The 22,833-nt window shown below is 40.8% G+C and overlaps 1 protein-coding gene and 2 pseudogenes across 1 annotated transcript in view; 2 read left to right on the top strand and 1 right to left on the bottom strand.

The window, feature by feature from the left end:
* The window catches only part of LOC135965580 (uncharacterized), a 34,128-nt gene extending 29,833 nt beyond the window's left edge, over nucleotides 1-4,295 (top strand). The window contains 2 exon segments of the mRNA XM_074004577.1: nucleotides 756-1,908; nucleotides 2,630-4,295. Coding sequence (XP_073860678.1) covers nucleotides 756-1,908; nucleotides 2,630-3,473 — 1,997 coding nt within the window. The 3' untranslated portion in view covers nucleotides 3,474-4,295.
* A 2,174-nt stretch (nucleotides 4,296-6,469) lies between these two features.
* On the top strand, nucleotides 6,470-9,251 carry LOC135965577 (mediator of RNA polymerase II transcription subunit 28 pseudogene; annotated as a pseudogene).
* An 8,195-nt stretch (nucleotides 9,252-17,446) lies between these two features.
* LOC135965578 (complex I assembly factor TMEM126B, mitochondrial pseudogene) lies at nucleotides 17,447-18,166 on the bottom strand (annotated as a pseudogene).
* Between the last annotated feature and the right edge of the window lie 4,667 nt (nucleotides 18,167-22,833).

The following is a 22,833-nucleotide window of genomic DNA, read 5'->3' as shown; positions in this document are numbered from 1 at the left end:
TATATGCGACAAGTTTTGGAGTACTTTTCCTGGACAACATGGCGAAATCCCATCTCTACAAAAAATACAAAAATTAGCCAGGCAGTGGCACCTGTGGCTTGACTACAGGCAGGCACCTGGAGTTCAGCTATTCGGGAAGTTAAGGTGAGAGGATCGTGTAAGCCTGGGAGGTCGAGGCTGCAGTGAACCATGATCATGCCACTGCACTCCAGCCTGGGCAACAGAGTGAGACCCTGTCTCAAAAAAACAAAAGTTTTTATCATAATGGGATTTTGAATTATATCAAATCCTTTTCTGTATCTGTTGAGATGATCATATGTCTTTTGGTCCTTCACTCTGTTGATGTGATGTATCACAAGTATTGATTTGTGTATGTTGAATCATGATTGCATACCTGGGATAAATCTCATTTGGTAATGGTGTATTATCTTTTCTGTGTTACTGGATTGGGTTTGCTAGTATTTTGTTGAGGATTTTTCCATTTAGCGTCATCAGGGATATTGGCCTGTAGTTCTCTGTTTTTGTTGTGTTCTTGTCTGTTTTTGGTATCAGGATAATGCTGGTCTTGTAGAATGAGTTAGGAAGAATTCCTCCCCGCCCCGCTTCAGGTTTTTGGAATAGTTTGAGAAGAATTGATGTTTGTTGTTCTCTATGAGTTTACTAGAATTAAGCAGTAAAGCAATTGGGTCCTAGGTTTTTATTTGATAGAAGACTTTTCATTACTGATTCAGTCTCATTGTTGGTCTGTTCTCCAGGAATATATGCAGAACATGTCCTGCGGCCCAAGAATCTTGGACTTGCACATCAGAGGCAACAGCAACTACAATTTTCTGATCAAAGCTTCCAGAGTGACACAGCTGAAGGTCAAGAGAAAGAAAAAAGCTCTAAGCCCATGGCATTTTCCAGCCCACCCCTAAGACATGCAGTAAGCTCAAGGAGGAGGAACAGTGTAGTGGAAATAGAGTCTAGTCAAGGCCAGAGGGAAAATCCTACAGAAATAGACAAAGTATTGAAAGGAATAGAAAATTCAAGATGGGGAGCATTCAGGTGTGCAGAGCGTGGGCAAGACTTCAGCCAGAAGACGATAGTAATCATACACAAAAAAGCACATTCCAGGCAGAAACTTTTTACATGCAGGGAGTGTCACCAGGGCTTTAGAAATGAGTCAGCATTGCTCTTGCACCAGAAGACACACACAGGAGAGAAGTCCTATGTATGCAGTGAGTGTGGGCGAGGCTTCAGCCTCAAAGCAAATCTCAGACACCAGAGGACACACTCAGGAGAGAAGCCTTTTCTGTGCAAGGTGTGTGGACGAGGCTACACCAGTAAGTCATACCTCACTGTGCATGAGAGAACACACACAGGAGAGAAGCCTTATGAATGCCAGGAGTGTGGGCGAAGGTTTAATGATAAGTCCTCATACAACAAGCACTTGAAGGCACATTCAGGGGAGAAGCCTTTTGTGTGCAAGGAGTGTGGGCGAGGCTATACTAATAAGTCATACTTCGTTGTGCACAAGAGAATACACTCAGGAGAGAAGCCTTACAGATGCCAGGAGTGTGGCCGAGGCTTTAGCAATAAGTCACACCTCATCACACACCAGAGGACACACTCAGGGGAGAAGCCCTTCGCGTGCAGGCAGTGTGAGCAAAGTTTTAGCGTGAAAGGAAGTCTCCTCAGACACCAGAGAACACACTCAGGGGAGAAGCCTTTTGTGTGCAAGGATTGTGAGCGAAGCTTTAGCCAAAAGTCAACTCTCATCTACCACCAGAGAACACACTCAGGGGAGAAACCTTTCGTTTGTAGAGAATGTGGGCAAGGGTTTATTCAGAAGTCAACCCTCATGAAACATCAGATCACACACTCAGAGGAGAAGCCTTTTGTGTGCAAGGACTGTGGACGAGGCTTTATCCTGAAGGGGTGGCCTGCCCCTCCACACCTGTGGGTGTTTCTCGTAAGGTGGAACGAGAGACTTGAGAAAAGAAATAAGACACAGAGACAAAGTATAGAGAAAGAAAAGCGGGGGCCCAGGGGACCGGCGCTCAGCTTACAGAGGACCCACGCCGGCCCCAGTCTCTGAGTTCCCTTAGTATTTATTGATAATTATCTTTACCATCTTAAAGACAGGGGAGTGGCAGGACAATAGGATCAAAGAAAAAAGAGGAAATCGGCAGTAAGACATATGAACAAAAACCTCTGTGACATGAATAAGTTCAAAGGACAATGCTGTGCCTTGAGATGCATATGTAAACATCTCCATAAACCTTTTGGCAGCATAGTTTCAGTCTATCACATGGGGAGAAACCTTAGACAATACCTAGCTTTCCTAGGCAGAGGTCCCTGCGACCTTTGGCCGTGTACGTGTCTCTGGGTAGTTGAAATTAAGAGAATGGTGATAACTTTTAACCAGCAAGCTACCTTCAGGCATTTGTTTAACAAAGACACATCCTGCACAGCCCAAAATCCATTAAACCTTGAGTCACCGCAACACATGTCTCTTGCAAAGGACAAGGTTGGGGGTAGGGTCACAGATTAACAGCATCACAAATACAGAACAAAATGGAGTCTCTTATGTCTACTTCTTTCTATATAGACACAGTAACAGGCTGATCTCTTCCTTTTCCCCACATATCCAAAAGTCAACCTTCACATTACACCAGAGGACACACTCAGAGGAGAAGCCTTATGGATGTCGGGAGTGTGGGCGAAGGTTTCGGGATAAGTCCTCGTATAACAAGCACCTGAGGGCACACTTGGGAGAGAAACGTTTTTTCTGCAGGGATTGTGGGCGAGGCTTTACCTTGAAGCCAAATCTCACCATACATCAGAGGACACACTCAGGAGGGAAACCCTTCATGTGCAAGCAGTGTGAGAAAAGTTTTAGTTTGAAGGCAAATCTTAGGCATCAGTGGACACACTCAGGGGAAAGGCCATTTAATTGCTAGGATTGTGGGCGAGGCTTCATCCTAAAGTCAACTCTCCTCTTCCACCAGAAGACACACTCGGGGGAGAAGCCTTTCATCTGTAGTGAATGTGGGCAAGGATTTATCTGGAAGTCAAACCTTGTGAAACACCAGCTTGCACATTCTGGCAAGCAGCCTTTTGTATGCAAGGAGTGTGGTCGAGGCTTCAACTGGAAGGGAAATCTCCTCACACACCAGAGGACACACTCAGGGGAGAAGCCCTTCGTGTGTAATGTGTGTGGACAAGGCTTCAGCTGGAAGAGAAGTCTCACCAGACACCACTGGCGGATACACTCCAAGAAGCCTTTTGTGTGCCAGGAGTGTAAGCGAGGCTATACCAGTAAGTCAGACCTCACTGTGCATGAAAGAATACACACAGGAGAGAGGCCTTATGAATGCCAAGAGTGTGGACGAAAGTTTAGCAATAAGTCATACTACAGTAAGCACTTAAAGAGACACTTACGTGAGAAGGGTTTTTGTACAGGGAGTGTGGGTGAGGCTTCATCTTGAAGCCATATCTCACCAGCCATCAGAGGACACACACAGGAGAGTAACTTTGCTTTGTTACAAGCTTCAGTTGAGGCTGCATAACTTGTTTGTGAAGATATAACAAAGGCAGACAGAATCCAGAGGGCCACAGAGAACCTGAATTCAACCCATGTGTCCCCAAGAGATTCGGAGAAAAGAGGTCAATGTTTAAGGAACAGAGATGCCAGTTGAGGGGAGGGCATTATCTGGGCTATTGGGGAAATATGGTCTCTTTCCTACTGAGCACATGTTCTTGTATTTGTGCCAGGCTGTTTTTTCTAAGGACTGCTCTTAGCCAGTGACTGCAGAGCAGGGATACCAAGGGAAGTCTGTTACTGACAATCTCCCCAACCTCCTTGGACTGCAGGCAATCTAGGACACCTCCACCAAACCTCTTCTTGCACTTTCCTTCGCTCTGGCTGCCCTCCCAGCCTTCCTTGGTTTGAATGTTTTGTCCCCTCCTTAATTTATGTTGAAACGCTACATAAACTGTTTACTGTTGAAACAGTGTGACAGTATTAGGAAGTGGGACCTTTGGGAAGTGATTAAGTCAAGTCATGAAGATAGAGTTTTTGTGAATGGGATCAGGTGCCCTTATGAAAAGGCTTGATAGAGGGAGTTTGTCCTGTGGCCCTTCTATTTTCTGCTCTGTGAGGACACAATGCTCCTCCCTTCCAAAAGATGCAGCATGAAGGCATCATCTTAGAAACAGACATGAGCCCTCAACAGACAATTGAACCTACTGATATTTTGATGATGAACTTCGCCTCCAGAACTCTGGGAAAATAAAGTCCTCTTTATACATTTCCTAGCCAGTGGTATTTTGTTATAACAGCTCAAATAGACTAAGTAACTGCTCCCCTCATCATTCTCTCACAATCATATCTTGAAATAAAATCTCTGTACATGCAGTCCCATCTTGGTCTTTGCAGAGAACTCCCTCCAACACAGTGATACCAAGAACAGTCTGACAAAACAGGTGGTAAAATAGGGATCTGGGGACCACTCACCTGCCTGGCAGGAGTAAAGCAGGTTGGCTAGTGGGGCACAGGTAGGTGGTTAGCTGCAAAATATTTCACAGGTGATTTCCTGAGAAAATGCTTCAATGATAGAGAATGCTGTGGCATGTGTGATGATGCAGGCCTTAGAAAATGTAGAGAAAGTGCCTACAAAGAGCGGAGTAGACTGATTATCGCTGATCTGCATTACCACCTGCAGAAGGACCTTGAGAAATTGAAGACGTCATTCAGCCATTAGCAAACAGTGGTTAAGTAAACCAGGACTCCTTGATGAGTGCTTACGAGGCCTTTATTTTCTTGGATAGAAGGCAGAATCATTGCCCAAATATGTAGGCTGAAGGCCTTGTAGTTACAGTGGCAGAGCTCTACAGATGTTGGAATGCTTAGCCAATGCATGTCTATTTTGTAGAGGTCAGACCCTTTGTGAGGAAAATCTGGGATCCTGAAAAATGATACAGGAACATCTCCATGGATGCCCAAGATTGCCTCTGCCATGCTCCCAGCCACAGACCATCTGAGTGTGTAGAAATGTCCCATCCTTCCTTATGAATAGCATTTCCACCATTCATTACCACAGAACCTTCACAATTAAGGCCAGCTTAATGCACATGTGCCCTACATAGCTGTACACAACCCCTGTCCAGCACGGGGAAGATACATGCAATATGCCTATCCTTTTGTAAACGGTATTTGTGATGCTTGCCCTTCAACTTCCATAACTTTCCTCATACTCATTTTGAGTTTCACTATACATTGTGGGTTCACCAGAATTCTGTGCTTCTCTTCCGTATTAAACACATTTACATCTGAGTAATCAGGGACACTGACAGCCCCAAGAGACACCACTGTCCATTTGGACCCAGAATTTGATTTGAATTCAGAAGACAACATCTTAGCATAAACAGCCAAGGAACCTGGTCAACGCATTTCCTGCTCAAGTTCCTTTTGAGCAGGAAAATGATCACACAGATGGGATTGGAAACATAAGGCAACTCATAGCTACTTTTTCCCTGTTTCTTACTCAACATGAAGTTAGTGCACTGGTAGAATGTGCATATGGAGAAGTGAAGTAAAACAGTTGAATTAGAGATTAGACACAGTGGTTCATGCCTATAATCCCAACACTTTCTGATGCCAAGTTGAGTGGATCGCTTGAGTGCAGGAGTTCAAGACCAGCCTGGCTAAAGTGGCAAAATCCCATCTCTACAAAAAACTAGCCAGGTGTGGTGGCACATGCCTGTAGTCCAAGCTACTTGGGAGGCTTAGATGGGAGGATCACCTGAGGCTGGGGAGTTGAGGCTGCAGTGAGCTGTGACCACACCACTGCACTCAAGTCTGGGCAACAGAGTGAGACCTTGTCTAAACAAAAACAAAAACAAAAACAAAAGGTTGAATTAGTTTCTGCAACATTTCTAACATTCTAAAAAAAAAACACATCCTAATAGGAGCAACAAAGTAGAAACTGTCATTTCACTGATTGTGCTGATTAAATGGGCAATGCACAATATAATGATGAACAGGAAAGCTCGACAAATACATATGTACACACACACACATATATATAATATAATTATATAAATACATAATTATATTTGGGATTACACTTGTAACCCCAGCACTTTGGGAGGCCGAGGCAAGTGGATCACGAGGTCAGGAGATCAAGACCATCCTGGCTAACATGGTGAAACCTAGTCTCTACTAAAAATACAAAAAATTAGCCAGGTGTGGTGGCGGGTGCCTGTAGTCCCAGCTACTCGGGAAGCTGAGGCAGAATGGTGTGAACCCGGGAGGTGGAGCTTGCAGTGAGCCAAGATCGCGCCACTGCACTCCAGCCTGGGTGACAGAGCGAGACTCCATCTAAAAAAAAAAAAATTGCCAAGAACTACCCAGCATGTATCAGCAGAAAGTTGAGTCCCTAATATGACAGTATTCCTCAAGAAAATAAACTATTTACCTGGGGACAAACTGACTACATCAGCCACCTGCCAGCCTCTAAAAAACAGTGATTCAGCCTCACAGGGATAAATACCTGGATTTATTCCAAACATGGATTTGCCTTTCTAGTCCTGTAAGGCTCAGCCAGCACTATTACTCATGCCTGATCCAAAGACATGAAATACCAAGTAATATAACATCCAACCCAGGAGATTCACTTCATAGCAAAAATGCTATCGGAGTGTAAGAGTAGATAACAACTCTAAATATATATGTATCCAACAACAGAGCACTCAGATACATAAAGCAAATACTATAAAAAATAAAGATTCCAAGACAATAACTATTGAGAACTTCACTCCACTGTCAGCATTGGATCATCTAAACAGAAAAATCAACAAACATTGGATTTAAACTGCACTTTAGACCAAATGGACCTAACAGATATTTCAGAATCTTTTATCCAACAGCTATAGAACACACATTCTTCTCATCATCACATGGAACATTCTCCAGGGTAAACCTAATACATTAGGCCACAAAACAAGTCTCAACTTTTTTTTTTTTTTTAAAGACAGGGTCTCGCTCTGTCATCCAGGCAGGAGTGCAGTGCTGTTATCATAGCTCACTGCAGCCTTGAACTCTTGAGCTCAAATGATCCCCTCTTCAGCCTCCCAAGTAATAAGGACTACAGGTGCACACCACAATGCCTAGTTAATTTTCAACGTTTTGTAGAGACAGTGTCTCACTATGTTGCCCAGTCTTGTCTCAAACTCTGGGCCTCAAAGAATCCTCCCACTTGAGGAGCTTCAGATTCCCAAAACACCAGGATTACAGGCATGAGCCACCAAGCCTGGCCTCAACAAATTTTTAAAAATTGAGGCCTGTAATCCCAGAACTTTGGGACGCTGAGGCGGGCAGATCACAAGGTCAGGAGTTCAAGACCGTCCTGGCTAATATGGTGAAACCCTGTCTCTAGTAAAAATACAAAAAATTAGCTGGGCGTGGTGGCGGGCACCTGTAGTCCCAGCTACTCAGGAGACTGAGGCAGGAGAATGGCATGAACCCACGAGGTGGAGCTTGCAGTGAGCCAAGATCCGCCACTGCACTCCAGTGTGGGCGATAGAGCGAGACTCCATCTCAAAAAAAAAAAAAAAAAAAAATTTAAATCACATCTAGTATCTTCTCAGACAACAATGGAATAAAACTACGTATCAATAACAAGAGGAACTTTAGAAACTACAAATACATGAAAATTAACATATTCCTGAATGATGGTCAATGAAGAAATTAAGAAGGAAATAAAAACATTTCTTCAAGTAAAAAATGTTGGAAACACACATCTCAAAACCTATGGGATACAACAAAAGCATTGCCATGAGGGAAATTTGTAACAATTAATAACTAGAGTCAAAAAGCAGAAAGACTTCAAATAACCTAATGAGACACCTCAAGGAAAGAAAAACCAAACCCCAAATTAGTAAAAGGAAGACAGAATAAAGATCAGAGCAGAATAAAACAAAATAGAGACAAAATCTACAAGGAAACAATCACAGGGAAAGTTGTGTGTTTTTTTTGTTTGTTTGTTTTATTTTTTTTTAAGATAAAGAAAATCAATAAACCAGTAGCCAGACTAACCAACAATACAAAGAGGAAGCTCAAATAAATAAAATTAGAAATGAAAAAGAAAACATTACAACTGATTCCACAAAAATGCAAAGGATCATTAGAGACTCTTATAAGCAACTACACACTAACAAAGTGGAAAACCTAGAGGAAACGAATAAATTCCTAGATGCATTTTATATAACAAGATTGAATCATAAAGAAATACAGGCTATTCAAGACATGGTGGCTCCACTAGGTGATATGTTCTCTTAGCAGCTACCAGGGATCCCACCACCCACACTGGAGCTCCGGGGCCAGGCTTCACTTCTTCAGGCAGCACCAGATACTCTGAGACCTTCTAACAGTACCGGGTGGATGAGTTGGAGTCATCTTTCAAGGCTTGCTTAGCTTCTCTGGTGAGTGAGGACTACTATGTCAATGGCATTGATCAGGAAAACATTTAAACTGGTGTTGATCAGTATATCTAGGAGTTTCTGGATATTGCAACACAGGCAGAATGTTTTCCTACAGAAAACGATTGCAATTATTTGTCCAGACACCAGAGCAAGTTACCAAAGAGGATATCTCAGAACTAAGGAATGAATTACAACAGAAACACACGCTGTCCAGAAGCACTTGACAAAGCTGAGGCATTGGCAACAGGGGCTGAAGGGCATCAAATGTGCAGCACAGAACACCAGCCAGCAGCCCTCAGGGCTCCTCCGTGTACCTCAAGCAGGCATCTGCCAACATCCCTGCACCCCAGAAGCTGACCTGAGCACAAAGGTCAAGGCCATCAGCCCAAGATTGGGCTGGTGTCTGAGGCCGCCCTGTGCAGACAGTTAGCCACAAATCCCTTCTCGTGAACTTGGGATTTTGAATGAAGGAGTTAGTTTTATGCTCCCACCTAAATTTTTTTCACTATTTTTATAAGCTGTTAATGTCTTAAGTACTTTACACAATGCCCAGAGCTTGAGTAAACCAAATTCTTTTTCTCTTTAGCACAGTTAAGACTGTCAGTGTGGTGACACTTATAGATTCTGTGTTTTTATGTTTGTATGACTTTTCATTTTTTTGTGTGTATTTCCTATTATTTGATCTGAGGGAAAAAAAATTGCAATAGCCTGAGAATCAGGGGATTAGGATTTTGGTTGTAGGCCTTTTATGATAATTACCCTTCAGTGGTAGTATAGAAAAATATGTAAATTTGCTGTTTCAAGACTTCAGAATACTTCAGAAGAGGAATCTAATGCAACCATGTTTGTAATGCGTCCAAAGCTCTTAGAATGGGGATTTTTTGTGTGAATAGGTCAGAATAGGATTAAGGTTTCCTGGGTTAGGGTAGTCACATTACGGTAGGATCCTTAGGTTGAGGCTGACTTTTATTCAGGGTAAGGTTATATTTTGTGTGGTGTTGGTTTACTTTTTTTTTTTTTTTTTATAGGGAGGGACATAGTAGGATCAGTGATATGCTAAATTTTGTCATGTTCTGCAATAAGGAATCCATTTAAGTAATGGGGCAGACCCTGTTCTCAGTAACATGACAGTTGGGGCATAGGTGAAGTATGAGAGGCTAAAGCTTGCTCTGATTATCTTTTTTTGTTTTCAGTTTTGTTTGCTTATATTGTTTTTATTTTACATTTTGGGAAGAGAGAGATTTTCCATTAAGAAGATTTTTGCTGTGGAGTTGATTCCAAGGGACCGGGGTCTCAGGGTGGAGGTGGGCTTGCGGGTGCGATCCTTGGCTACTTAACCTCCACCAAGAGCATGCGGCGCCTCTGCCTTTGGGAAGATATTTTGCTCTCTCGTTCGTTCCACAGGCCACCTCAGATACTCTGTTGAATTGCTGTTAAGAAATACAAGCATTGTTTCAGGCTCTCATTGCGTGAGGTTTTCCAGTGTTTTATGCAGTCTTTTATTAGATTACGTCTTTTTACTCAGAACAAATGCTTCACTGTCATCTGAGCAGGGAGTACTCCTGTGGCTCAGTGTTTGGCTCACTTTGTTTTCTCCAGCCTTGAAGGTCCCTCCCACACACACTGACATCCATTCATCTCTTGATCTGACCTAGATGCCACCTGGTCCCTAAAGCCTCCCAGCACCTTTTCTGCTGCATCCCTAGGGCACAGGACTTTTATCTCTTCTATCGTCCTTTTTAGGTTCTCCCTTGTGGGTTAGTCATTTGTATCTGTCTCCCTGCCCATCACTAATTGTACACCCATAAATATTAGACATTATTCCCTTTGAATATACCAGGACCATATGTTATTTATCCTTATAAATGATAGCTATTACTCTGTTTTGTCTGTGTATATACAGTATCTGGCATTGAACCTATGATTAATTGCCTGAGACCAATGAATCCCGTCTGTTAGAATGTATAGTTTAAACAAAGCTTTTAAAACCCACATTATATTACCTCAAGGTTGTTAGCCTAGTCATCTAATGGTGATTCAAAAATCTGATTAGCAGCTTTAGATTTCTTGATTAAAGACCTAAATAAACTAAGTTTTAGGCTTTTTTTTTTTTTTTTTTTTTTTTCTGAGATGGAGTCTCACTCTGTTGCCCAGGCTGGAGTGCGATGGCGCGATCTTGGCTCATTGCAACCTCCGTCCCTCCAGGTTTAAGCAATTCTCTGCCTCAGCCTCCAGAGTAGCTGGGATGACAGGCACGTGCCACCACGCCTGGCTAATTTTTTGTATTTTCAGTAGAGACGGGGTTTCACCATCTTGGCCAGGCTGATCTTGAAATCCTGACCTTGTGATCCACCCAACTTGGCCTCCCAAAGTGCTGGGATTACAGGCATGAGCCAACGCACTCGGCCTTTCTTTATTTTATTATTATTTTTTTTTTGAGACAGAGTCTCACACGGTTGCCAGGGCTGGAGTGCAATGATGCCATCTCGGCTCATTGCAATCTCAGCCTCCCAGGTTCAAGCAATTCTGCCTCAACCTCCTGAGTATCTGGGATTACAGGTGCCTGCCACTATGCCCAGCTAATTTTTTTTTTTTCTATTTTTTAGTAGAGATGGGGTTTCACTGTGTTGGCCAGGCTGGTCTCAAACTCCTGACCGTGATCTGCCCATCTCAGCCTCCCGAAGTGTTGGGATTACAGGCCTGAGCCATCACGCCTGGCCAGTTTTAGGCATTCTTTAAAAGGGGTTTTTAGTGAAAAGATTGGAAACTATTCTCAGTGAACTATTTAGTGCTCAGTGAAAATATTTTGAATTAATGTATATACCAGTTATTGCCATTTCCCTATTTAATTCAGAAGTTTTTTTAAAATAAATAGAAATTTTTCAATCTTGAAAAAAAAAAGGCATACAAAAACCTGAACAGACTAATAATAAGTAACGAGATTGAATCCATAATAAAAAGTCTCCCAAGAGTGAAAAATCTAGGACCAGATGGCATTGCTGCTACATTCAACTTCAAAAGAACAACTAACATTAATTCTCAAATTATTCCAAAAACATGAAGAGGCAGAAATTATTTCAAACTTAATCTATGAGACCAGCATTACTCTGATACCAAGGAAACAACAGCCAAAAAGTCCCTTACGAACATACAGTAAAAATCTTCAAGAGTACTAGCAAACTGAACCTAGCAACACATCAAAAAGATACCATGATCAATGGGCTCTACCTCAGGGATGCAAAAGAGGTTGAACATATGCAAATCAATAAATGTGATATATCACATCAACAGATTGAAAGACAAAAACTGTGATCTTCTCAATAGATGCAGGAAAAGCATTTGATATAAGTTAACATTCCGTCCTGATAAAAACTGTCAACAAATTAGGCATAGAAAAAACATACCTCAACATAATATAGGCCACATATTACAAACCCACAGCTAACATCATAATGAATAGGGGAAAGCTGAAAGTCTTTCCTCTAAGAACTGAAACATGAATCAAATGCCTACTTTCACCTCTCTTATTAACATAGTAGTGGAAGTCTTAGAATCAAGCAAGATAAAGAAATAGGCATCCAAATTGGAAAACAGAAAGGCAAATTATACCTCTTTACAGACAAGATGATCTTAAATATAGAACATTGTAAAGACTTCACCAAAAAACTTAGAATAAACAAATTCAATAAAGTGACAAAAAAAAAGGCAAGATAAATTAGTACAGCCATTATGGAAAATGATACGGAGGTTCTTTTTAAAACTACAAATCGAACTGCCATACAATGAAGCAATCCTACAACTTGGTATCTATTCAAAGGAAAGGAAATCAGGCGGGGTATGGTGGCTCATGCCTATAATCCCAGCACTTTGGGAGGCTGAGGCTGGTGGAACACTTGAGGTCAAGAGTTCGAGACCAGCCTGGCCAACATGGTGAAACCCTGTCTCTACTAAAAATACAAAAAATAGCCAGATGTGGTGACGCACACCTGTAATCCCAGCTACTTGGGAGGCTGAGGCAGGAAAATCATTTGAACCTGGGAGGCTGAGGTTGCAGTGAGCCAAGATCGTGCCACTGCACTCCAGCCTGAGTGACAGAGCAAGACTCCTTCTCAAGAAAAAAAAAAAAGAAATCAGTATACCAAAGGAATACATGCACCCTAATATTTATTGTAGTAGCACTGTTCACAATAGCCAAAACATGGAATCAACCTAAGTATCCATCAGTGGATGAATGAATAAAATATCCTATATATACACAGTGGAATATTATTCAGCCATAAAAACATAATTAAATCCTGTTATTCTACACCAAAATGGATGGAACTGGAGGTCATTATGTTAAGTGAAATAAGCCAGGGACAGAAACACAAGCATCACATATTCTTACTCATATGTAGGAGACAAGAAAGTTGATCTCATGGAGGTAGAAAGTAAAATGATGGTTACCAGAGGTTGGGAACAGGGCAGGCCTAGGGGAATGAAAAGTCATTGGTTAATGCATGGGAACATAGAGTTAGATGGAAGGAATATGTTCTAGTGTTTGATAGCACAGTAGGTTGGCTATAGTTAACACCAATATATTGTATATGTCATAATAGCTAAAAAAGAAGATTTGAAATGTTCCCAACACAAAAACAGTAAACGTAGACAAAAACAGCCTAAGTACTCTGATTTAATCATTTCGTATTGTATGTATACATTCCAATATCACATGTACTTCATAAATATGTATCATTATTATGTATCAATAAAACTTTTAAAGGAAACTATTATGCTAAACAAAGAAACCAGACATAAAATACCTCAAATTGTATGAGTTTACTTACTAAATTTCCAGAAAGGCAAATCTTAAAAATAGAAAGTATATTAGTTGTTGCCTAGGGGTGGGAAGGTCAGATGAAGAATGACTACAAAGTGAACTTTTGGGAGTGAAGGAAGTGCTCTAAACTAAATTATGATGATCACTGCACAACTGTATGAACTAAAACTCATCAAACTGAATACTTTCCATGGTTAAATTTCAAAGTATGTAAATTATACCTCAATAAAATGTTATTTTTAAAAAAGGATTAGGCCAGGCACAGTGGCTTACGCCTGTAATCCCAGCACTTTGGGAGGCCAATGCGGGCGAATCACTTGAGCTCAGGAGTTCAAGACCAGCCTGGTCAACATGGCGAAACCATATCTCTACTAAAAATACAAAAATTAGCTGGGCATGGTGGTGCACGCCTATAGTTCTAGCTACTTGGGAGGCTGAGGTATGAGAATCGCTTGAACTCGGAAGATGGAGGTTGCAGTGAGCCAAGATGGTGCCACTGCACTCCAGCCTGGGTGACAAAGCGAGGCCCTGTCTCAAATAAATAAATAAATTAATTTAAAAGGATTATACTCCATGACCAAGTGGGATTTATTCCTGGAATGCAAGGATAATTGAGTATACAAAAATCAATCAATGCAATATACTACATTAACAAATTGAAGGGAGAAAACCACATAAACATCTCCATTGATGCAAGAAAATCATTTGACAGAATTCAACACCTCTTTATGATTAAAAAAATTAAATAAACTAGGAATAAAAGGAAACTATGTCATGGGAAGGTAGTTTCTGTAAAGGAAACATAATAAAGGCCATCTATAAAAACCCACAGCTCACATCATTCTTAACAGTGAAAGACGAAAGTTTTTCCTCTAGGAGCAGGAACAAGGCAGGAATGTTCGCTTTTATCTCTTCTATTCAACATAGTACTGGAATTTCTAGCCAGAGCAATTAGGCAAGAAAAAGAAAAGGTATCCAATTTTGAAAGGAAGAAAAATCATCTCTGTTTGTAATTATGATGTTATATGTAGAAGATTCCACACAAAAAAACTGTTAGAACTAATAAATAAATTCAACAAAGTTGCAAAATGCAAATACAAAAAAAAGAGGTGGCCAGGTGCAGTGGCTCACGCCTGTAATCCCAGCACTTTGGGATGCCGAGGTGGGCGGATCATAAGATCAGGAGATCGAGACCATCCTGGCTAACATGGTGAAACCCCGTCTCTACTAAAAATACAAAAAATTATTCAGGTGTGGTGGCAGGCGCCTGTAGTCCCAGCTACTTGGGAGGCTGAGCCAGGAGAATGGCGTGAACCCAGGAGGTGGAGCTTGCAGTGAGCCAAGATCGTGCCACTGCACTCTGCACTCTAGCCTGGGTGACAGAGCGGGGTGACAGAGTAAGACTCCGTCTCAAAAAAAAAAAGAAGTGACCTTGAATTGGCCAACCTAAGTCTTCAGTGTCTGAATAGAGCTGGAAATAGAAATTATGTTCTCATCTAAAAAATTTAAAAATTATATAGTTCAGGCACCAAATTCTGGCAATTCCCAATCTAATTTGCATTATCTATGCAAAGACATCTAAACAGATTGTCATTGAATAATTTAAATAACCAGAGTCACAAATTAGTATTTCCCTACTTCATTCCTATCCCAAGGAAATACCCTCACCATGGCAAAACTTTCTCCAATAAATCTTCCCTGATGATGAAATTCATTTGCCTCCACAAACTGATCAAATATTTATCTAGACACACACACACATCTCCCACCCAACCCCCACTTGTCTCTCTCTCATTCACTCACAATTTGGCTTATACTTTTTAAACTACTTTATTTTTTGAGACAGGGACTTGCTCTGTCACCCAGGCTGGAGTGCAGTGGTGCAATCTTGGCTCACTGCAGCCTTGACCTCCTAAACTCAGGTGATCCTCCCTCCTCAGCCTCCCAAGTAGCTGGGACTACAGGCACACGCCACCATGCCTGGCTAATTTTTGCATTTTTTGTAGAGACGAGGGTCTCCCTATGTTGCCCAGGCTGGTCGCAAACTCCTGGGCTCAAGTGATCCTCCCACTTCAGCCTCCAAAAGTGTTAGGATTACAGGCATGACCACTGTGCTATAAGAGAAAATTTTACTATTTTTAATTGGTTAAAAAAAATATCTAAGACGTAGCCTTTACATTTATTTTGATGTTTTAAAAATTGCAGGCTGGATGCAGTAGCTCATGCCTGTAATCCCAGCTGAGGCAGGATTGCTTGAGCCTAGGAATTCAAGACCAACCTGGGCAACATAGCAAAACCTCATCTCTACAAAAAAATATAAAAATTAGCTGGGTGTGGTGGTGCATGCCTGTAGTCCCAGCTACTTGGGAGGCTGAAGTGGGAGGGTCGCCTGAGCTCAGGAGGCTGAGGTTGCAGTCAGCCAAGATGGTGCCACTGTCCTCCAGCCTGGGCAACAGAGTGAGACCCTGTTTCAAAAAAAATTATATTAAAACACACAACAAAATTTACCAACTTGGTCATTTTTAAGCATATATTTTAGTACCATTAAATACATTCACAATGTTGTGGAACAGATCCCCAGAACTTTTGCATCATGCAAAATGGAATCTCTATAGCCATTAAACAACTCTCCATTTTTCCCCTTCCCTCCACACCCTAGTAAATACCATTCTATTTTCTGTTTCTATGAATTTTTCTACTTTAGATTACTCATGTAAGTGAAATCAAACAGTCATTTTGTGACTGGCTTCTTTCACTTAGCACTCAAGATTCATCCATGTTGGAGCATGAGACAGGATTACCTTCCTTTTTAAGTCTGTATAATATTCCATTGTGTATATATTATGGGCCTTCCATATCCATGGGTTCTGTGTCTGTGGATTTAACCAAACTCAGATTTAAAATATTCAAAAATACATTAAATTTCACAAAGTTCCAAAAAGCAAAACTTGAATTTTCCCTGAGTCAAATACTAAGTCAAATCCACACTAATAAAGTTATATGTAGGCACTGTACTAGGTATTATAAGTAACCTAGGATTCAAAGCAGTGGTTCCAAGCCCCAGGCCATGGATGGGTACCAGTTCTTAACCTGTTAGGAACCGGGCCACAGAGCAGGAGATGAACAAAGAAGCCAGCAATTATTACCGCCTGAGCCTCACCTCCAGTCACATCAGCAGTGGCATTCGATTCTCATAGGAACATGAACCCTATTCTAAACTGCACACGCAAGGGATCTAGGCTGCACACTCCTCATGAGAATCAGACTAATTCCTGATGATCTAAGGTGGAACAGTTTCATCCAAAAACCATCCCCCTGACCCTGTCTGTGGAAAAATTGTCTTCCACAAAACCGGTCCCTGGTGCCAAACAGTTAGGGACCGCTGTTAAAGTATATGGGAAAATGTGCCTAGATTATATGCAAATACTATGCCACACTATATAAGGGATTGGAGCATTTGTGGATTTTTGTATCTGCAGAGTATCCTGGAATTAATCCCCTACAGATACTGAGGGAAAAATGTGTCACATTTTGCTTATCCATTCATATGTTGATAGACATTTGGGTTGCTTCTGTCTCTTAGCTGTTCTGAATAGTGCTGCTATAACATGGGTGTGTAAACATCCCTTCAATACCCCGCTTTCAATTATTTTGGGTATACACCCAGAAGTGGGATTGTTGGATCATATGGCAGTTTTAATTATTTGAGGAATTTCCATGTTGCTTTCCAAAGCAGTGGCACCATTTACAATCCCCAAAAAGGCGCACGGGGTTGTAATATGCTCACGTCCTCACCAAAACTTGTTATTTTCTGTTTTTCTTGTAGTAGCCATCCTAATAGGTATGAGGTGGTATCCCAACAGAATTTTGGCTTGCATGTCTTTAATGATCAGTGATGGTCAGCATCTTTACATATGCTTCTGGGCCATTTGTATATCATCTTTGATGAAATGTCTATTCAAGTCCTTTGCTATTTTTAATGTTATTTGTTGTTGAGTTGTAATTCTTTTTTTAAATTATTATTACATTTATTGATACTGAATATTTATTATCTGTTATGTACCAAGCAAAATGGACACACTATCAGGAGATAAAACCTGTAACTTATATGTAAGATGAAACTTATATTGATTGAATTATTGAATTTTTTTTAGTATTTGCTATATACCAGGCAAAAGGCACAGAAACAAATTATCTGTTCACAGTTACTTTTAACTCTTTCAGCAATGCCTGAGTCCTCTTTATAAAAACTTCATTCTACTAAGTTAGCAACCATTCATTTTTTTGGTTACTCTTCATGTATAGTTTTCTCAAGTGTCCATTCAAATATTGCATAATGGTGTAGACCATTTAATATTCCAAACATAATCTGAAAGACTAGAAGAATCGCCATTAATTTCATTTGTGTTTGACAAAGCATCATCCAATGGAGTAAAACCCTTCCTTTTGGTGGCAGTGGAACGGTATGATACTTGGTTGCCAGACGTCCATTTTTAGTAAACGCCAAAGAACTGGGGTAGAAAACACCACAAACTATGCCAATCAGTGAGCTTCTGAAAACACAGTTTTCCTTGCTTATATTATCTTGAAGCAGCATCTGAACAGGAAGTTTGAGAATATTCCAGAGAAACCAGTTGTTGTCCCAAATGATGCCATTTGATATATATTTGGTGTCATTTCTTTTCTAAGGTAGTCAAAATGTTTTTCTATGATTTCTATGATCACTGATCTTCTGAGTTTTGCATCTTCTAGAGAAGGACTGGGTTGACCATGCATAGATGCGGTCATCTTGACATCCTTGGGCGCTTCCTCAGTTCCTACCCGCACCACACCTGAATCCCTCAGCTTAGCCCCAGCCTCATACCCGAACACTGCCATTTTGGTATTCTTTATACATTCTGCACATAAACCCCTTATCAGATATATGATTTGTAAATATTTTCTCCTACACTGTATGTTGCCTTTTCACTTTATAAATTATATTCTTTGATACACAGTGGTTTTATTTATTTATTTATTTATTTATTATTTTTTGAGACAACCTCACTCTGTTGCCCAGACTGAAGTACAGTGGTGCAATCTCGGCTCACTGCAACCTCCGCCTCCCAGGTTCAAGCATTTCTCCTGCCTCAGCCTTCTGAGTAGCTGGGATTACAGGCATGTGCTACCACGTCCAGCTAATTTTTTGTATTTTTAGTAGAGACAGGGTTTCACCATGTTGGCCAGGCTGGTCTTGAACTCCTGACCTCAGGTGATCTACCTCAAGTGATTACAGGCATGAGCCACCATATCCGGTGATACACAGAAGTTTTAAAGTTTGATTTAGTGGTCTTTAAATTTTTGAATGCTTTACAGGAGACATAAAACTGCCATACTACATGAGAACTCAAATGGTAAGTACTTAAATAAATATGAATTCTGGATCATTAGATTCTAAATGGGAGGCATGCAACAGATAGAACTGGAAAGTTCCCTGAAAGGACAGGAGAGCAGACTGCACCCTCTGGTTCACCCTCCCAAGGCTCAGTGCTTCCCTCTCTGTCCCAGGCCCACTGCAGAATCTCTCAAAATAGACATATCCTGGGCAACCCACCAGACTTGTCACTAACAAATGTATGCAGGATTGGGAATGGCTCCAAAAGCAAAAGCATTAATAGTAGGGTCATTGAGTCCCGTATGTCTTAACGCTTTGACTAGTTTCCAGTCTGTACCTAGAAAGCTTGGAACCAGTGCCTTACCTTTCATGTTTTTGGATAATTCCAGATGTTTCCAAACAAAAAGAGTGCCCAGATCACCATACTGTTCTTCCCATACTCCCAGGAGAAAAATATACTTAAAGGTTGAAAGGAAATTACAAGAGAGTGGCCAGGCACAGTGGCTTATTATGCTTGTAATCCCAGCACATTGGGAGTTCAAGGTAGGAGGATCACTTGGGCTCAGGAGTTCGAGACCAGCCTAGGCAACATCGTGAAACCCTGTCTCTACAAAAAAACAAAAAAAATTAGTCAAGTGTAGTGGTATGTACCTGTAGTCCCAGCTACTCAGGAGGTTGAGGTGGGAGGATTTCTTGAGCCTGGGAGGTCAAAGCTGCAGTGAGCCAAGATTGCACCACTGCACTCCAGCTTGAGTACACAGTGAGATCCTGTGTCAAAAAAAAAAAAAAAAAAAAAAAAAAAAAAAAAAAAAAAAAAAGGAAAGAAAAGAAAAGAGAAAGAGAAAGAAAATTACAAGAAAGTAATCATAACATCTGTTACAATATGGATGAACCTTGAAGACATTATGCTTAGGGAAAAGAGACAGACACAAAAGGTCACATATTGTATGATTCCATTTAAAACATTCAGAGTAAGTAAATCCATATGGATGAAAAGAACACTGGTAGTTGTCTGGGGCTAGGAGGAGTGAGAAATAAGAAGGAGCTGCTTAACAGGTAGGTACACAGCTATATTTTGACATGGAATTGTTTGGAACTAGATGGAAGTGATAATTGAGCAACATTGTGAATCTACCAACTGCCACTGAGTCATTCTCTTTACAATGGTTAGTTTTATATTATATAAATCTGACTTCAATAAAGAAAGAAATCAGTCAATCAGTGTATAGAACACTGAATGTCAAATCCCATGATTAAGGCAGAGACTCATTGGCCCCACAATTAAATGGCTTCCTCTCCATTCACTCCCAAGCCTGCATTTGTCAGTGGGAATCTGAGCAGGGTCTGACCCACACCCTCTGCAGCAATCAGCTCAGAAAGGCAAACCAGAAACTGCTGTAGCAACCAACCCACACCAGTCAGGAAAGGGCAGTGATGCAGCTTCTCTAATTTGTGCCCCAGCTTTGAACTCAGGACCAAGCAGAGAAAGCCAAATGTACTCCCATAGCCAATCATATGAGATGCCTCAATGCTTATTAGACACTTCCAGTGTCCCATGTCAATAGCCTGCAGTCAACAGCACATCTGACGCCTTCCCTTTTGTTCACTACAAAGCTTTCCCACTTTGTCAAAAGTGGCTGACTCTCTTGCTTTAGCAAGCACTTTCTAAGTAGGCCCTGACTGTTCCCATTTGACAGTTTTATTTCCACACAGCTGTCAAGACATTACCAGGGATTTTCACATTTCAGTGACCTTCAGTGATAATTACATCTACCATCGTACACCACAGTACACAGACACTCTCTCCTAAACAAAATGCTTTCTTCAACAATGAGTGAACATCCTATGTACAAATGATGAAGTAAAAACACAGTGCCATTCAGATCTTTACTGATATTTAAACAAACTATAGAGGAAAATTCCAAATAAACAATACCGACACAAAAAAGTAAGTGCTGTTTGAAACTACCGAGAAGTGACTTGCAGTTTAGTGAATCAAAGGTTTTCCTTATTCTTTAAACATTTTTTAATAACAGGCATGTCCTTCCTAGAGAAGCACATACCTTTCTCCTAATTTTATTCTTACCAAAGATTATATTCTATTTCTTTACAATTACATACTCTCCTCCACATCTGTGTTTATGTCTTACTTTTGGCTTTCTTTTTCTTTTTCTCTTTTTTTAAGAGATGGGGGACTTGCTATGTTGCCCAGGCTGTTCCAAGTGATCCTCCTGCCTTGGCCTCCCAAAGTGCTAGAATTACAGGTGTAAGCCACCATGCCCAGCCATTTTTGTTTCTCATGTTATTTTATAACTATTCTTGCCAAATATTTTTCTATTTTCATTTTCATCAAATAACTAGCTTTCTGTTTCCTTGATCACTAATTCACTTCTCTTCTTTGTTTTGTAGTTTGTTAACCTGCACTTTTATGTTTACTTATTTTCTTGGTAACTTCTTTGAGCTATTTTATTGTTTTCCCTTTCTTTCTTTTTTTTTTTTTTCTTTTTTCTTTTTTTTTGGTCTTGCTCTGTCACCTAGGCTGGAATACAATGGTGTGATCACAACTCACTGCAGCCTCGAACTTATGGGCTCTAATGATCCTTTCCTGCCTCAACCTCCCAATTAGCTGGGACTATAAGCAAGCACCACCACGCTTGACTAATTTTTGTACTTTTTGTAGAGACAGGGTCTCACTCTGTTGCCCACGCTGGTCTTGAACTCCTTGCTCCACGTGATCTTCCCACTTCAGGCTCCCATAATGCTGGAATTACAGGTATGAACCACTATGCCTGGCCTTTTGGTCCTTTTCCAGCTTCTTACATTTGTATTAAACTCATTTATTTGCTTCTTTTTGTTTCTATCAAAATACCTTTAAGTTTCTAAACTGTACACTGAATGTCATTTCCTTTCTTTATGCTGCAGTTTTTACTTTTACTTCTTCTTTAAGCTAAGACTCCAATGTATGTTTTCAATGTCCAAATGGATATATTTTTTGTTATCTTTCACTTTTAAATTTCGGCATTATGGTCAGTGTCATTTGGAAGGCATTACTTCTGCCTTTTCAAATTTATAGTTTATTTTTGAAACCAAGTACCTAATAAGGTCTTCTGAATTTTCATGTTTTAGAGTAAACTGTAGTATCTAAAAGGAAAGTGTGTGTATGTATATACACATACACAGAAATCAACTGTTTGTATTTCATCTCATTTTAATTTTTCTACTGTTTCATACTCTTTAATATCGTCTCATTTTTATTTTAAAACATCTACTAAATTATATATGTAAAGAAAACATACAAAATATACTTTTTTTTTACTATTTATATTACACTTATAAATAGATGTGTTTAAAAACACATGACAAGAAGTTCCAAGTTGGCGTCAATCCCCACCACAGAAAACCAAAACCAAATATGCACCTCCAAAATCCTCCCCAGCAACAACCCAGAGCTCAGGTACAAGGGCGAGACCGTTCCCAGGGCCACAGAGAAGGGGAAAAACTTCAAGCAAAGGACAGGAGAATTAGACTTCCATATCCATGATGCCCCTCCCCCTATTACACCTGGCACCAGTCTCCCCACAGCTCATGGTTTCTACAATGGAAAAAGTGAAATTGAGGTGGTCAACCACTCCTCCAACTTCTTGGATTCCCAGGCAGGAGACCTCTCCATGCTTTAACCCATGGGTAGCCTCGTGACTGCCTGAACAGAAAACTAACCCTAAGGACAGGCAGAAACAAACAGGGTAGGCAGGACTACCATCCCCAGCCTCAGAAACCGCTTTGTAACTCAGCCAAAGGGGTTGCCAAATCAGGGTGTCTGTTCACCAGCACCATGCTGCAGGAGGGAGTTCCCCAGGTCCCCTGGACACGAACACCTAGACAATCTTTCCTCACTGCTAGGGTAATCTCTTTAGGACCTCCTCCATTTAAGACAGGCAGAACTCTGATCACTTAGAAGAGTTAAACCTGGGCTTAATGCGCCACCTAGAGCCACAGGAGGCAGTGACAATTCACTAAGCAAGTATGTTCAATAAAAAGCAAAACAAGCCAGAGAAAACTAGAATAAATAACTAATCCTCTATTGCAAAAAACATAGATATATGCCCACAAGAAACAACAGCAAACAGAGGAATATGACCTCCCCAAAAGGGCAAAGCAAAAATCCAGAGCG

Source organism: Macaca fascicularis, chromosome 10 (genome assembly GCF_037993035.2).
Source record: "Macaca fascicularis isolate 582-1 chromosome 10, T2T-MFA8v1.1".
Taxonomy (NCBI): domain Eukaryota; kingdom Metazoa; phylum Chordata; class Mammalia; order Primates; family Cercopithecidae; genus Macaca; species Macaca fascicularis.
The sequence above is the reverse complement of the archived record's forward strand: the minus strand, read 5'-3'. Positions and strand labels throughout refer to the sequence as shown.